General features: G+C 45.4%; 2 protein-coding genes across 21 annotated transcripts in view; one reads left to right on the top strand and one right to left on the bottom strand.

Annotated features, from left to right (window-relative positions):
* TTC19 (tetratricopeptide repeat domain 19) overlaps window positions 1-15,508 on the top strand; it is a 38,763-nt gene that overhangs the window by 17,182 nt on the left and 6,073 nt on the right. For 5 of the 7 annotated variants that reach the window (XM_060291096.1, XM_030861342.2, XM_030861343.3 and 2 more), the window contains 3 exons: window positions 4,158-4,312; window positions 5,479-5,641; window positions 6,200-6,945. In XM_060291096.1, coding sequence (XP_060147079.1) covers window positions 4,158-4,312; window positions 5,479-5,641; window positions 6,200-6,333 — 452 coding nt within the window. In that variant the 3' untranslated portion in view covers window positions 6,334-6,945. Of the gene's footprint in view, window positions 1-4,157; window positions 4,313-5,478; window positions 5,642-6,199; window positions 6,946-7,837; window positions 14,111-15,508 lie in introns of those variants that run through there. The other 2 variants (XR_009560473.2, XR_004040581.2) reach the window with 2 other exon arrangements.
* The window catches only part of NCOR1 (nuclear receptor corepressor 1), a 143,423-nt gene continuing 137,936 nt past the window's right edge, over window positions 10,022-15,508 (bottom strand). For all 14 annotated transcript variants that reach the window (XM_060291094.2, XM_060291086.2, XM_060291090.2 and 11 more), the window contains 4 exons: window positions 13,881-13,934; window positions 13,217-13,438; window positions 10,734-10,913; window positions 10,022-10,581 (listed from right to left, as the gene is read on the bottom strand). In XM_060291094.2, the coding sequence (XP_060147077.1) occupies window positions 10,382-10,581; window positions 10,734-10,913; window positions 13,217-13,438; window positions 13,881-13,934 (656 nt within the window). In that variant the 3' untranslated portion in view covers window positions 10,022-10,381. The remainder of the gene's footprint in view (window positions 10,582-10,733; window positions 10,914-13,216; window positions 13,439-13,880; window positions 13,935-15,508) is intronic.

The following is a 15,508-nucleotide window of genomic DNA, read 5'->3' as shown; positions in this document are numbered from 1 at the left end:
GTTACAGGCAGAGGAGGGGCCAGTGCAAGGCCCCGAGGTGGAGCATACCTGACATCTGAGTCAGCATTTGGCCCTACTTAGTTTATAGTCTGGGATCACTCAGTTATCTTGAGGGGAAGACCTCCTTTTTATTGTCTGCTCATTTCCATTTCTGATGCATCTTCATGCTTACATACTTGGGGTTACAAATTCATCTTCAGCGGGGTTCGAGAAATGAGTCTCCAGGCTGGTTTTGTTTGTTTCTTCCGGGCACTCGGGTCCGAGCCTAAATGGATGATATAGATGTAGACATCACACTGCGTGTGCACAGGCCTGTGATACAGCTTTCCGTGCAGTCACTGTTCCCTTCTAGATCCCAGCTTGGCCATTCAGCGTTCTCTTGCAGCCTCTGGGGAACATCCTGGTTTTATGCAGGGGCTTCACATCTAGTTCTCTGTTCTGCACAAGGTGAAGAATCCAATTCTGGATTCAGAGACACTCAGGCCACCCACAGAACCAACCAGACTGGGCTTCTCCTGCATCAACACACATGCTTTCCACTTTGGGTTTTAGCTTATTTCTAATTTCTGGCCCTTGGGATTTCCTTCTCTCGGGAACTCAGCTAGCTGTGCATGTAAAAGGATATTCGTTATCATCTATCTAATATTTGAACCAGAAGGGTTTTCAGATTATCAGTCATGTTACTGGAACCAAAAACTCCTTCCACTGGTGCCATTAGTGGTCTCAGGAAGTGCCAATGGGGTAATCGGTTAGGTAATGAGATTCAGCTTAGCAGAAATTCTAGGATGTTCTTCGAACATGGGTGGCAAATACCTTTAGGTTCAGAGACCCTGTAGACTTTCCTAGATTATTATTGGTGGTGGGTGGGGGAACTAGATGCCTGTGCTCACGTTTTCTTAAATTCGAGATGCTCTTTTTCTTACTGATGGGGAGGCCCTATTCCTGTTTTTCTGAGTGCATATAATTGTTCCAGTAACTTACCAAGCTCCTTTTAGTCTGCCTTTACGCAAGTCTACTTTGATACACTGATGCGTTAAGTAGATTGAGCCATTCTTGGTATTCCTGGAGCAAAAACTGCTTGGTGCATTTATCCTTTGTGCATTTGAGAATTCAGTTTGCTTATATTTTGAGCACAGATTTCTGTGATGAATCTTGTTTGTTTCATAGACTGATTTTAGGTAGCTCATCTTTTTCTCCTAGGAATAATTTGTGGAAAAGAACTATTTACAACTAAAGTTTGAAGAAATAAGTATGCTTCCCTCCCCTTCAGATTCCAGTAATCCTTTGGGGGAAGCTCTGTATAAACGATCCCAATTTATTTCTCAGCTGTTATTAGGTTATCTGATTTGTTCTTGTCTAATTTCTAACAGTGTTTATATTAATATTTCAAAGAACCATGTTTTAATTGTTATTAGTTAGAAGAGGAACTCTTTTTGGTACTTTACTAAAGGTATGAACTTTTAACTTGGCAGCGTGCTAAAGGTTTTATTATGGAGTCTTTTTATTTCTCCCTTGGTCCTATTTTTAGAGAAGTATATTGTTTAAAATTTTTCTTCATAGTTTTGTTAGTACGATTTGAGTGTGCTACGAATTTAAAATGTATTTTCTTCTTAACAGTGACAAAATATTACAGCTAAAATTTTACCTCATCAGTTATTCTTTCTAAGAAGCTTTACTATCTTTTCTGCCATTCTAGTTTAATTTCCATTACAGATATCAGGGGTAATTTTCTACTAGAATTGTCACTTTATTCTTTTACTTTTGAGTTATAGTGTTGAACATATTTTCTAATTGTAAAATGTAAAAAGAGCATGCTTTTGTTAATGTAGAAATATCTAAAGAGAATTATTAACACACATTCCAGAAATATGATTCAGTAGTCACGTTTGAAACATACAGTTTCCAGAATTGGAATAATTAATTTATGCATTGTTTTTTGGTAAATATTTTTTTTAAAATGTTCTCCAAGAACATGGATTTTAGTGCATCTGTATATTCTCAGTCTGTTACAAATTGCTTATCTCCTTGGACCTTTGTTATTTTGTTAGTAAGTGAAGAGAGCACAGTGGTTTGTCTGTCTTTATCTGGACCTTTGTCCATTACATTATCTCCCAATAGTGTGGATCTTAAACTGCTGCTGATTTTATAAGCTTTTGCTCAGCATTCTAAAAAGAGTGCTCATAGTGAGATACATTTTTTCGTTTCAACATTTCCTTTTAATGGAGAAATATGGTATCTTTACATGTGGCATTTGTTTGGTGCCATGTTACGTTTTGCTTTTTTATATTGGTTATATTTATCCATAAACTTATATATACTTTCTACATTTATAAAAATAATTTTCATCTATATTTTTTGAAAATAAATTTGTAAGGTGGTCTATTTAAAACTACTAATTTGATTTTAAGAAAATGATTATCATTACCTTTTGTATATAACTAGGCCAAAGTAATAACTTCGGGTTTCTACCTGAAGAAAAACATTTTTTTTCACTTTTACCTTCAGATATTATTTCAGTAGGTATTTTTATTTGCGTTGTTTTATGTAAACTGTCTCTTCAGTAATTGGTCATACTGTTACTTGGTAACATAGTCTTTACATTCTCTATCCCATTTGTAAGTTTTCTGAAACTTTGATGATATGGAAGGAAAGGTATTTGGTGTGAATACCTTTGCTGGTAAACCCGTCTGAACCCTTTCATTTGGGTGTCTAATAATTGTGTTACAGCAGGTTATCTGAGGGAACCTCTTTTTCAAGTCCTTTGTGTAAACATTTACTTGCAGCTGAGCTGTTTGCAAAATTTCCTTTGATCTAGTTCATCACCATTTCCACATTTTTTGGTGTCATCTCTCCTGAGTTTTTACTTGTGCAGGTTGCTTTTAGTTACTGGTCCCTAGGTCTGTTCTCTGGTTCTTCTCACCCGGCATTAGGTGTTTGAAGTTTGTTCTTTTTCCGACGTTGTGTGGTCAGTTCTTGCGTGTGCTGGGAGGTGCCATATCTGCAGCCTTTTACTGTTCTTCAGAAACTGGATTAGCTGTTCTTTAGATTCGGCTTGTGACTTCCCATTGCAGGATTCTGAGTGTTCTCTGGTTCCTTTCTGCAGTGCTGTTTTCATACCTGAAAACTTTTTCATTGGCCCTAGACATTTTCTGTTGTTAACTTATTCTTCTTTGAGTTTATCTTCACCTGGTTCTGCTAAATATTAGATTAAAATTTGAAACTAAGTGTGGACTCAGACATCATTTAATTGGGTATTGCAGTATTGTGTTCTATAAGAAATACGTATTTGGTCATTCAGATGATGAAAAATATTTGGTCTTTATTCATAGTTTCCCAAATCCTTGGAATTTCCTAAGTGTTGGGAGTGATTTTAAGTGTCTTTTGTTATGTTAATGAGGTGACTTGGGCGGCACCTAAGGACGGGCTGGTTGCAGGTGGAGCCAACCTTGGGATTAGAGGGTTGGAACCTTCAGCCTTAGCCCTGACCTCCAGGGAGGGGAGAGGGATTGGAAGGTGAATCAGTGGCCAGTGATGGAATCAGTTGTGCCTCTGTAATGAAGCCGCCATCAGCATCCCGAAGGATGGGATTTGGGCCGGTGCTGGGGCAGTGGCGCCTGGCCCCTTCCCACACACCTTGCCCTGTGCCTCTTCCATCTGGCTGTTCCCGAGTTACAGCCGTTTATAAACCGGTGATCTAGTAATCTGTGAGCCACTCTAGCTAACAAATTGAACCCGAGGGAAGGAGTCCTGGGGAACCTGTGATTTACAGCCAGTTGTTCACAAGCACAGGTGACGACCCGGACTTGCGTCTGAAGTCGGGGGAGGGGGTTAGCCTGTGGACTCTGGGTGGATGGTGTCAGAATTTAGTTGGATTCTTAGATACCCTGCTGGTGACCAACTGCTTGTTGGTGTGGAGACGCCCCACCCCTTCCCCAACACACACAGGTGGGTCCAGGAGCCAGTTTAGATGTTAATCCACCTGAATTGTCACCTTTGTGTAACAAAGTACAAGGTTAGGAGTACTTGTTTAGTGATGTGAAACAATCAGTGCGAGTCTTGATAATAAGAAAAATGATCAGGGCAGGTTGGCCACGTCTCTGCCTCGTTTTCTGTACTGTACTGGTTACATCCCAGCACTGCTCTTATTTCCTTCCTAGTGGAAGAGAAAGCCAACACCCACCTCCTCTTGGGCATGTGCCTAGACACCTATGCCCGCTACCTTCTGTTCTCCAAGCAGCCATCACAGGCACAAAGGATGTATGAAAAAGCTTTGCAGATTGCTGAAGAAATACTAGGAGAAAGACACCCACAGGTAAGGGAGAAAAACAGGACTGTAAGACAAAACTTTCAGAATCCAGAAATACGAAATGGGGACAGGTAGTCAGCAGGTGGCCCAGGTACATCCCCCTCCTCGTGCCCGACCACCCCTCCCCTGCGCCCAACTGCTTGTTTCTAGAAGGATTTGAGGCTGCTGATGAGTTTACTGGGTCTGCCCAGCAGGGCTTACGTGAGGATTGGTTTGCACAGCATGGTATTTTAGGTACTGAATCCTATGAAAATCTTATGAGGAACAGGTTAACACACGCAGATCCTCTCCTGAGCCCCACCCATAAAATGCCAGGGGAACGTAGGGGGAAAAGGACGGTGGGACCGCATTAAACAAAATTTAAAACCACTGACATAGAATTTAAGCACAGCATGCAGAGCCTTCTGTTAGAACGGTAAACACATTGAATTGAAATCATCTGTTTTGTCTTAAGAGGTAAGAAATGGATCACTTTGTGAATGCTTGGTAACCCCCAGCCTAGGACATGAAAGTTCTAACTGGACTAAACATGTCCCAAGGCTGCGAGCGGATGAGCAGGGCGAGTTACTGGGCTCCGAATTACCTTCAGGAACGGGGGTTTAGAGCACCCCCTTCACGGGATATCGCTGAGAAATAAGACCACGACAGATACGGAATTCGAATCACGAGGTACTGGAACCGGGCCTGAAGTGCAGGAGGAGGTGAGGCCCGCCGCCCTTAGCGCCACAGCGTTTTGTAGACTCAGTGGGAACTTTCCCAGGAGCAGTGGTGGGTCTCCTCTTCCTGAACATGGGAGCGACATCGTAGTACAGTTCGGCTCCGAGGCCAGCTCTCAAGGGTGCTGAACCTTGAATAGAAGGGGATCAGATCCTGTCACTTCTTTTTGCTGTTATTTTTCATTTGCTGCTTCTCCTTTGATAATTAGTTAGCTTCATAAGTAATATTCAGCCTGTTACCTAGTGTCTAGACTTGTATCATTTTCCAGAGGGTCAGACCGATGCTGTGCAGTGTGAATGATCAATGCACCTGACTTGCTGACGCCCTGACCTTTGCTGGACTGCCAGGCAAGGCGACCCCTTCAGTGTATCCACAGTTCGTCAGACTCCACGTTGGCTCTTGAGCTGTGGAGGTGTTTGCAAGCAGCAGCTGCCTGTGTTTCCTCCCGTGTGTAGACCATCGTGCTGCTGAGTGACCTGGCCACCACCCTGGACGCGCAGGGCCGCTCCGACGAGGCCTGTGTTCACGCACAGAGGGCGTCAGACCTGGCGAGACAGGTGGAGCACCCTGAGCTCCACGTGCTGCTCAGTAATCTGGCTGCGGTCCTGATGCACAGAGGTGCGGAGTGCGGGGCTGGGCTGGCCGGCCTCGGGAGGGGTGGGTGTCAGTGGATCAGAAGCCTGTGCGTGGCGCTGAGGGGGGCAGTGAGGACAGGATGCTCCTGAACCGACGGGCCAGTGGGGAGGGACGCAGGGGAGGCGCCGTCGGGCCCAGCTCACGTCCCGCCTGTAGTCCTGCCCTGCTGGCCTATCAGGCACATCGCGGTGGAAACGTTTGCAGTGGGACCTTATTTCTGTAGTGCTTTACAGGTTTCTAAACGTTGTCTCTCACGGAGCTCGTGTGACAGGGCACGGCCGCTTGATGGGCGTACTCTGCCATTCTGCTCAGAAACCTGCAACGGCAGGTCTCTCACCCGAACCACCGTGGGCGAAGGCCTTGGCCACTGGAGTGTGCCAGGAAGGGCTCCATGAGGTCCCGGGTGTCACGGGGTGAAACAAGGCCCCATGCCATGAACTAGACTTGTCCCATCACTTGTGCTTTCTCTTCAAAATCTCTTTCAGAATCATGGTGAAACATACATTTTCTTCATTCTTCCTTCTTTCCGGGTTATTTTAGAACGATATGCACAAGCAGAAGAGATCTACCAGGAAGCACTGAAGCGAGCAAAGCTGAAAAGAGATGAGGTTTCTGTGCAGCGCATCAGGGAAGAGCTGGCTGGGCTGTCAAGAAAAAGGAGACCTTTGTCGTAGCCTTGCCGAGCTCTGGACCCCTTTCTGTTGTAGCGAATTTATGGTAACACCTCTCATTCCAGTCCCAGTGGCACCCTGATCAATGGCTTAAACCCTCTGTCCTTGATAGTCAAGTCCCCTCACCTTAGCCTTGCTGGAGGACAAGCTGTACACAGCGTGCACTGCCACGTTTGCTTTGCGAAGAAAGCTCCCCCCCCCACCTGATTTTGCTTCTGCGACTGGTGTCGGTTAATGCTTTCCGTTGCAGCAGACGGCTGGTTAGGTGCTGTCCATGCTGGCCCGAGAATAGATTAAGAGGGGCCAGTTTCCCTCTGGGGTGGGGTCTGGCATTTCAGCCAGGCATCTCTCCCATAAGATTTTTGTCCACTGATTTGCTGCCTTCTCTTATCAACACCTGGCAGACCAGAGCTACCGGTCTCATGGCAAAGGGGGATGACGGTGAGTTATTTTCTCTTATAATTTATCTCGTGAAGCCCAGTGTGGAATTTAATGAGTAAAAAAGTAGTATCTTGGCTTGCCAGCAGCATGAAGTTTTAAAGTGGGAATTAGGCACTTGAAAGTATAGTGCCCATTTGATTATAAATAAAAGCGAACTGTATGTTTTTGTATGTATCATCTGGTTACATACAACTGTGAAAAAAGGAGGGCAAGGAATGACGACCCCCTGCGTCCCTGCTCTCTGAGCATTCACTCCTCTGCACCCGGTCATGGGTGTCCCCAAACCCTCTGACTCTGAGTGGGGCCCTGTAGGTGTAGTGTTGAAAGCTTCCCAGTTGTTCTGACGTGTCCCACTGGTGCTGTAGAGGAACCAGTGCCCTGGACCTGAGCTCAGCCTTTTGGAGTTTGGGTCTCAGTATCCTCGTGTGTAGTCAGAGTCTCTCTCAGCCCTGGGAGCATGCATTTTGGTGGATGACCTTACCTGGATAGGCCGCTGTGTTGAGAGCTTTATCACACTGCCTCAGCATATGTAAAGTACACAACACAGCGGGCACTGATGGTGTTTTCACCCCAGCAGTTTTGCGGTTCTTCTAAGTACCACGAAGGAACCCTGTTGTTGCTGGTACGCTGGTGGCGGTGGCAGCGGGCGGGGGGGGGAGGGAAATAAACTGACAGTTGGGTTCCTGTGTACATACTGGGAGAATCCTTTCATAATAAACTAGACACTCTGCAATAATAGTGTATGTATTCCATAATCTTTGAGTTTCTCATAAAAAAATAATTTACTAAAGAGTTCATAAAAGTAAAAATACAGGGATTAGACTAAAACTATCACCTTAACATTGCGGATGTATCCATCTTCCCACTTTCCGACCCAGTTAATTCCTTTAATCACTCAAGTCTGACTCTGGAGAGAGAAACTTTAACTCACATTGAGTTTCAGTGCAACCAGTCTTCATTTATTAGTTGACTTTAAAAAACTGTCGACTACTCACCTTCTGCATTGAGAACGTTTTTACCTTCTCACAGTTGCGGGAGTTACTGAAAGGGAGGTTTTTCGCTCTAGGTTTTACTGAGAATTTCTGACCCTCCTCGTTGATGCGGCTCCCGGTCCCGGAACACCTGCGGGAGTTTTCAGACAGCTCTGCACGCGGCGCGGTCACTACAGTTCACTGTACTGAGGCAGTGAAACGAGGAGGACTGGCCTGCCACTGACCGGGCTGAATCCAAAGGTGAACTGTTCACAGTAGTATAAAAACTTGAACTATCTCACTGGAGCTTTCAGGGCATGGATATTTTAAGATAGAATCACCCAGCACACCCACATTCAAGCACTACGAATCTTCTCATCATGAACACGCGGTGGACACTGGCTGTCTGTCACAGTTCTGTGAACTGTAACTTCGTTCTGGGTGCTAAAAAATAGTCACTTGCCAGGCTGTAGCTTCAGAACCCTGGGGTCTCAGCCCGCAGCATCCCGCCTCGGTTCACAGCTGACTTGGCCAAGTCACGTCACGCCGGGTGGGCCTCCACCTCCCACATGGTCTGCCCGCTCTGCAGGCCAGCACTCCGTCCTGCCCTTGTTCTGAACCGAGGCGGGACCGTGGGTTTTGTCTCCCGTTGCGGGATCTCTTCTCCAGGTGACGGCAGGTGAAGTAAAACAACTTGCACTGTGATGAGGAGGGGTGAGTGGTCAACAGCCGCCCCCTTTGGGTCCTGAGTGGAGCTGCACAGGTTACGCACAGGGCTCTGATCTGACGTGTTCTCAAGAACTAGTCATAGAAAAATACCAGCATCATCTCTTTGGGACTGTTGACAAATAATTAAAATCTAAAATGTTACTAGTACCTAAACAAAACTTTAAGCAAAAACCTTAAGTTACTGTTTTTCATTCACATTAAAACTTTTAAAGTATTTATAAAGTCGTACCAGCTTTCCGAGTAGTAGGGATTTGACCACTACACCTGATCTAAAGCTTACTTGGAGGACCTCAAGCATACGCAGGTGCGCAGTTCCCTTAGCTTCAGACAGGTGTCGGTCTGTGGCCCTGTCTTCGTTGCTTATTTAACTGTGTGGGCAACGTACTGAACCTGCATCCACATCTATAAAAAGGGGACTAGACACCAAGGTCCCCTCCACTGCAAAGGAGGCGCTTAGTCAGTGGTTGTCGGACACCTGCTGTCTTTAGAGGCTTGAGTACTTTTGCTTAAAAGCTCAGGTCTACTTAAGAGTCTATAAAGTGCTAGTTTTTATCTTTCTGAGAGACCTCTATCTCGGTGGCATTCCCCCAAAACCATTAGCATCCGTGTGCTACAGAAGGATGCTTCAATGCTATGTTAAAGTTGTATGAAAAAAAGTTTTTAATTCAACAAGCAATTATTATTGAAGGGTAAGACTGATCCTCTAGTACCATAATGGGTTTAAAATTCAGTCTTTTAAGTTATTTGCTTCTTGAGATTCAGTGAAATAAAAACACCTGACGAACTCTTGCCCACAAGGAATCAAAGTGAAAGTAAGCACAGGGCGGCACGAAGGGGAAAGGACTGGCTGCTCCCCACGAGAGCTCAGGTTATGCGGCACGAAGCAAACCTAAAACACGGAGGTTCTGCACAGACTGTAACCTTCTGACTCTCAACCAATAATAGCTATCAAACTAAAGGAAAGTGTAAGTTTTTCCTTTGAAACCTGAGACAGCGAAAGGCTCACATCACAAGTACTCTACTGTAGCTAGTGGACAGGGCGGTCAGATTTATTTCAGAACAAAAGCTTTGCTGGGCTGCATCAAATGCAGGAGAGGAGGAGTGCTTGGGTGTGGTTAATTACCAGTGTGCATAACAGTGAGGTATGCCTCAAATAAGCCTTTAAAACCTTAAAAACTGAACTATAACAATACCCATGCAGTACTATTTTTTCAGTGCTTCTAATTAAAAAAAAAATTAAAGCCTGCACTGGAGATTTACAGTATGGCAGAATTTTGTTTCTCCTTTTGACCCTAATACGTTAACGTACAGATTTTATGACAGGGTCTGTGTTAAAAATCTAAACATTTATCACAAGATTTTAAACATCACTGGGAATCTGAGTTTGGAGGAAACAAAATTGGATAAAAGTACAATGCCCGTGACAGCCAATATTGTATAACTGGGCTGTATGAGGTTGTTTAGAAGGCAAAGGTTAAAAAGACGAGATTTTTAAAAATTACCCCCAGAGTTGATGCGCTGATTTGAATATAAGTACACGAGATACTAGAGCGAGGGGAAACACTGCAAAAAGGTCATCTATTTACAGAAGAGTGATTTAAAGACATTATGATTTTCTTTACAAACAGATGTAAGAACAGGAATTATCCACTTTTTAAAAACTCTACATTCCAACCCTCCACTATTATTATGATCCACTGAACTGCCTGTATCAGGGCAGCCTTTTCCCCTCATTTGACTCTTGAAATAAACTTCCATCATTTCGTCGTCGTCTGTGGCCCAGGCTCTCCTGGAAAGTCTCTGGGCACAAGTCCTAGGAGGGCAGGCTTTTGGCCTGCACTTAAAACTGAGACCACCAGAAACTAGAGCCCCTCCCCCACCCAGGGGGCCCCGGGACCCCTTCCCGCAGGTCAGTCGCTGTCGGACAGCGTCTCATACTGCGCGGAGAGCAGCGGGGCCGGCTCCCGATCCCAGATCCTGCTCGGCTGGTGAGGGGCGGCGGGGCTGGCAGAGGCGGGCGCACAGGCGACGGGCGCACAGGCGACGGGCGCAGGGGGCGTGCTGCTGAGCATCCGCATGGTCAGGGGGTTGTAGGGGAACTGCGTCGAGCCTGCGGGAGGAGGAGGGTTAGGTTATGCGCGTTCCGCTTCTGCTCTGGACAGTGGACCCCCCTAGTGAGGCTGTAATATGGAAGCGGTGTTCGAAGCAGCGCTAACCGAGGCACTGACGTCGGCTGCTTTCGGACTCCGAGCAGCTCCTTACCTGTGGAGGAAGGCCTGTCCTCCCAGGCCCAGCCTGGCGTCTGCCTGTGGTAGTCCCCTTCCGAGTGCACAGAGGAGGCCGAGGAGGGCCGTTCAGCTCCCAAGTAGCCTTGCCCCGGGATAGGAGATTTCGACTTCCTGCTGTTTGACTTGCTGATCAGCTTTGGTTTGCAAACTCCTCCTAAAGGTGAAATAAATTATTACTGCTGATATTTAGTAATTATGTTCTCAACTTTAAAATCTACCAAAATGCCGATGATTGTCTAATGCTAAGTGAAGGAAGCAAAGTGGTGGCATGAAGAATCCAAACCCTAGTGCCTAATGAAGTAAAGAAGTAACATTTAAAAGAAAGCCAGAATTTACTTACAGCAGCTAAAGTCAAAACGGGGTATGTCCTCATGCCATAAACTCAGAAACGTGTAATCAAGGAACTAGCATTTCTGGAACATCATTTCTTTCTTGGCCTTGGAGCACAGAAACTGCTTAAGGAAATGGAAGCTGGCTGACAAAAATCTTAAATCCTCATTTTTTCCTCCCCCACCAGTTTACAGAGGAGGAATAAAACTGTAGAACAGAAGCCCCTTCAGGGCACTACTGGACCTCAGCAGAGCCTGACAAGTCAAGGTGGCCCTTTCTGCTGCTCCAGGCTGTACAGCTGATGAACTCAGCAGGAGTTCACAGGAGTGGGAAGCCCCAAGTGGGCTCTAGAACAAAACGTGAAAAAGATCTCAGAAGAGATCAGAGTCCAGGTCACCAGCAAATGTTTTCCTCAGCCCTAGCAGAACAGTCTCACCCTGCCCCCAGTCCTTCGAGGTACAGAAAAAAGGAACAGAAAGCAACTCTGACCCCTCCAACTATCTGGAAAAAGAAGAAATGCAAATCCTTGGTGATAAGGAAAAGAATATAATAAAGAAATGGGCGGGGGAAGGGGCAGGGAACGTGATTCAAACACTGGAGAAAACTTCGGAATACATGAAGCCAGTTTAAGAAAAGCTCACAGAATAGATAACCAAAATGAAAGAGGCGAAAGGGCTTAGGAAACAAAAGACAGAACAGCAAGGGTCAGAATAGACACGAGGGAAAGGGAATTATTAGTGCAAAGGAAAAATTTGAGAGACTCGCAGTAAAAGCAACAGAAAAAGATCAAGATGACTAAAATAATTAGAAGGTTAACAGATACAGAGGTCAAAAACTATCCAGCAAAAAGGTAACTTTCTGAAATGGAGGGTCCAAAAGAGAGGGAAGGTAACTAAGAGCAACATTCGGTAGAACATTCCCCTGAGTGCAGATACCAACCTGAAGGGGCAGCACCCTCCTGTGAGCAGCAGGGCGAGGAGCACTAACACTCATGACAAATTTACTGAAGTCGAGGTAAAAAAAGGATTCTTTGGGCAGAGAGCCACCACCAAAAAAAGGTGGTGGTGGGGGAGACATCTGGTCTTATTTTTTATACAACAACGAATGCCAGAAAAAAGCCTAACAGTGTCTACGGGATATTTTGAGAAAAGTACGTGCTGAGTATCACAACCTGCCAAACTGCCGTCTCAAACATAAAGGCAGCAAGAAGACACTGTCGAGCACGCACCTCAGGATACAGCAGCCTTTCGGAGAAAACAGGGTGTGAAAACCTTACCAGAAAGAAACACCATAATAGAAAGATTATGTAACCAGGATAACTGTAACTGTGTAAGTCACCAATACTACAACCTTAAAACACACACACTTAAAATCAATAAAAATCAGAATGCTAGAGCAGAGATGGGAGACAGTGGCTCATCTTTTAGAGCAGGAAGTAAATTCATATTGTCCTAAAATTAACATATATATGTAAAAATAAATAACTAAAGCCCCCTAATCTCTTTATCTTTTTAACCTTAGTGAGATCGTCTGTTTGACCATAACAGGAAAATAAACTAAACTTGAAATGTTACTGACCTTCAGGTAGTTTTTAAGGTATAAAGGATTAAGAAGAAAGCTTATATATACACACAGAAAGAGCAGAGTCCTGGTTCTTGTGTGCTTGCTTCTAACAGGATGCATACAATTACCTCATTCCAATAAGCTGTCCTTTTATGTAAACACCACCACTAGCTTTCTGGACGATGTGATCTGGTTTTTTTCCCTCTTTTCTGTGGCTTAAAATTCTTTTATACTGAGCCTGTCATTTTTATTACAATAGTAAGTTACTTTGATTCAAGAGCAGAATATGAAATTGCACTTGTATTACAATTGCAATGTATGTATACAGATAAGGACTAGATGCAAGCAAAAAGGGTGACTTTCTGGGTAAAAATTTTCATCCTTTTAAATTTCACATTACTAATATGTCTGAGCAGGTTAGAAAAAAGACTTGGTTTAAGTAACTAAAACCTTCAGAGGTGACTCAGCACATAAATGAAATCTTAGTGATCCATTAGAACTTGGGGTATAAATTGGCTTTTTCTTGGGAAAGGTGGCAGAAGAGCACGGAAATGAGCCCTTTACCTGAATGAGGTGACGGGTCCCCTTCCTCTCTCCGGGCCTCACCGCTGGTCGCCACCGAGGTGCCGGCACCACCAGGCACCCCCCCCAGGGGCTGGGGCATGGCGACCCCGTGGTCCTCCACTTTGTCTTCAAAGCTCCCCATGAGCGCCTTCCGGATGATGTCCTCCAGCCCGAGGTTGCTGGCAGGGTCAGCAAAGGAATGACCTCGGGAGCTCACGGAGCCTGCAAAAGACGAGCAGGACGAGTCTGCCTGATTCCGAGGGCAGGTCGGGAGACAGGAGCCCCCCCCAGGACACGCAGCACCTGGCAAGGTGCCCACAACACAGAGCCCACGTGGAGGCCGGCTAAGGCCAGCGAGCGTAGCTCACAGGCAATGTGGTTTTCTTTGTTAAATCAGGCACCCACTTGTGTGAGAGTTGCTCGAGGATGGCTTCCTTCTTTTTAGCTCTTTAATAGTTTTGACTCTCTTTCTTCATTTATCTTTTCAACAAGTACTCACTGAATCTCAACTCATTATTTACCGCCATTGACTCCCTCCCTCCCTGACTAAACGATGAGCTTTCCTGGAGCAGTTTCCTGTATGCAGTCGGTATTCGATACCTATTTGCTGGACTGACTGCTACTGTACCAGTTTCCTGTTGGCAAACAATGTCTTGAATCTTACCTGAGGTGGTGACTGCTGGCAGGTTAAAGATCTCAGTTCCTGGCTGAGCAGCTGCTGTATTTAAACAAACATTCAAGTTAATTGAGATGTGATAATCACATACATCAAAAGAGATAAAGTCTCAAAAAAAAAAATCCTACAATAAAATTAACCTTCTTATTTTCCATGATCTCAACTTTATTTTTCACCCATTAAGTGAAGATAAAGTGAAAGAAATTTTTTTTTTTTAAGAAATCAGAAAGTAAGAAATCAAAACAGGAGGAGTACTATAATAATATAGCCCAGGAAGGAAAGGAACTTTTGCAGTGCTGGAGAAAACACACAGAGGGAAAAGCTGCCCTCAGAACAGGAACCCAGGCTCGCCAGGGAAGAGATGGTGACTCTAAGAAGACCCTGCAAATATCCGAGTTTGAGATTAGATCCGGGGGAAAGACGCCCTGTGAACGGCAAGAACAGGACCGCGTGTGTCCCTGCTGTGGTTACCTAGAAACTATTTTTGATCCCAGGATGAGATAAAGATTCTGCCTATTGGTTCTGTTTATTCCTGCTAACTGTGCACTTTGTCATTTGCTCAGTTTGAATGACAACAGCTGGGACACAACCTGGGAGCTACTTGTAAAGCACTGTGCCAGAAATAGAAGGAATTTGGGAACATAAACGGTGTTTTCATCACATCTTCCAACTCGATGCTGAGACTTTGAAAGAGAAAGAACGTAGGAAGTAAAGTCGGTGGCTATAAACAAGCGGTGTCTCAGAGAAGAATGTGCAGACCCCAGAAGGGGGGCCCGTCCATGCAGATGGGGAGCGCATATGAGCCCAGACGCTGACTTCTGGGATCAGGGAAAACTGTCCGGGCGGGAGGAGGAAGCTCCAGGAAGACTGCACAGCAGGGACCATGCGGTACAGGCTCCTCACGTACAGGTCAGGAAATGGTAGATGAACTGAACTTGAAACAGCACAGGGTGGTAGGGCAGCCTGGTAGTTACCACAAAACCTGGGGAATAGGACTCATTCATTTCACAAATATTTACTGAGCGATTATTTGGCTGAATAATAAAATCACCTTCATATTGATCAAAAATGGTCATATGAAAAAAAAATGGTCACATGAAGACAATTTCATATTGTTCAACCAACGGTAACACTAAGGTACTGGACTTAAAATGCACCCCTTCCTCCACCCGTGGAGCTCACAGGTCAGCGGGGTGCTCTCTGAGGCCATCAGGTCAGAATCACCTGGGGGGCTTAGTAAAGTGCCGGTTTCTGAGATTCCTGCAGCCCAGTAGACACGTGTTTTAACAAGCCCTCCAGGTGACTGTGACGGGTAGTGACGCTTGAGGGCCCCTGGTGTAAGACAGATGGGCAGACTTACGAGAGGACATGGTAATTACTCAGAAATGAGGGAAAGGCAGACAGGCACTCAGGAGACGTTGAGGCTGACGGGACAGCACCTGGGAGAGCGAGTTGCGGAGCCTCGTGAGGGAACCGTGGAGCGGGGTGGCAGGGCGGGGGGGAGGAACAGAGGCCTCTGTGTGGAGAGCCAGCGTGGGGAGTCGTTTTAGACATTTAAGGAGCCAGTAAGACGTTCAAGAAGCAATGAGGGCAGCAAAGAGCTTAGTAGAAAAAGC

This window comes from Globicephala melas, chromosome 20 (assembly GCF_963455315.2).
Source record: "Globicephala melas chromosome 20, mGloMel1.2, whole genome shotgun sequence".
NCBI lineage: Eukaryota > Metazoa > Chordata > Mammalia > Artiodactyla > Delphinidae > Globicephala > Globicephala melas.
Note: the sequence above shows the minus strand (reverse complement) of the source record. Positions and strands in the feature narration are given on the sequence as shown.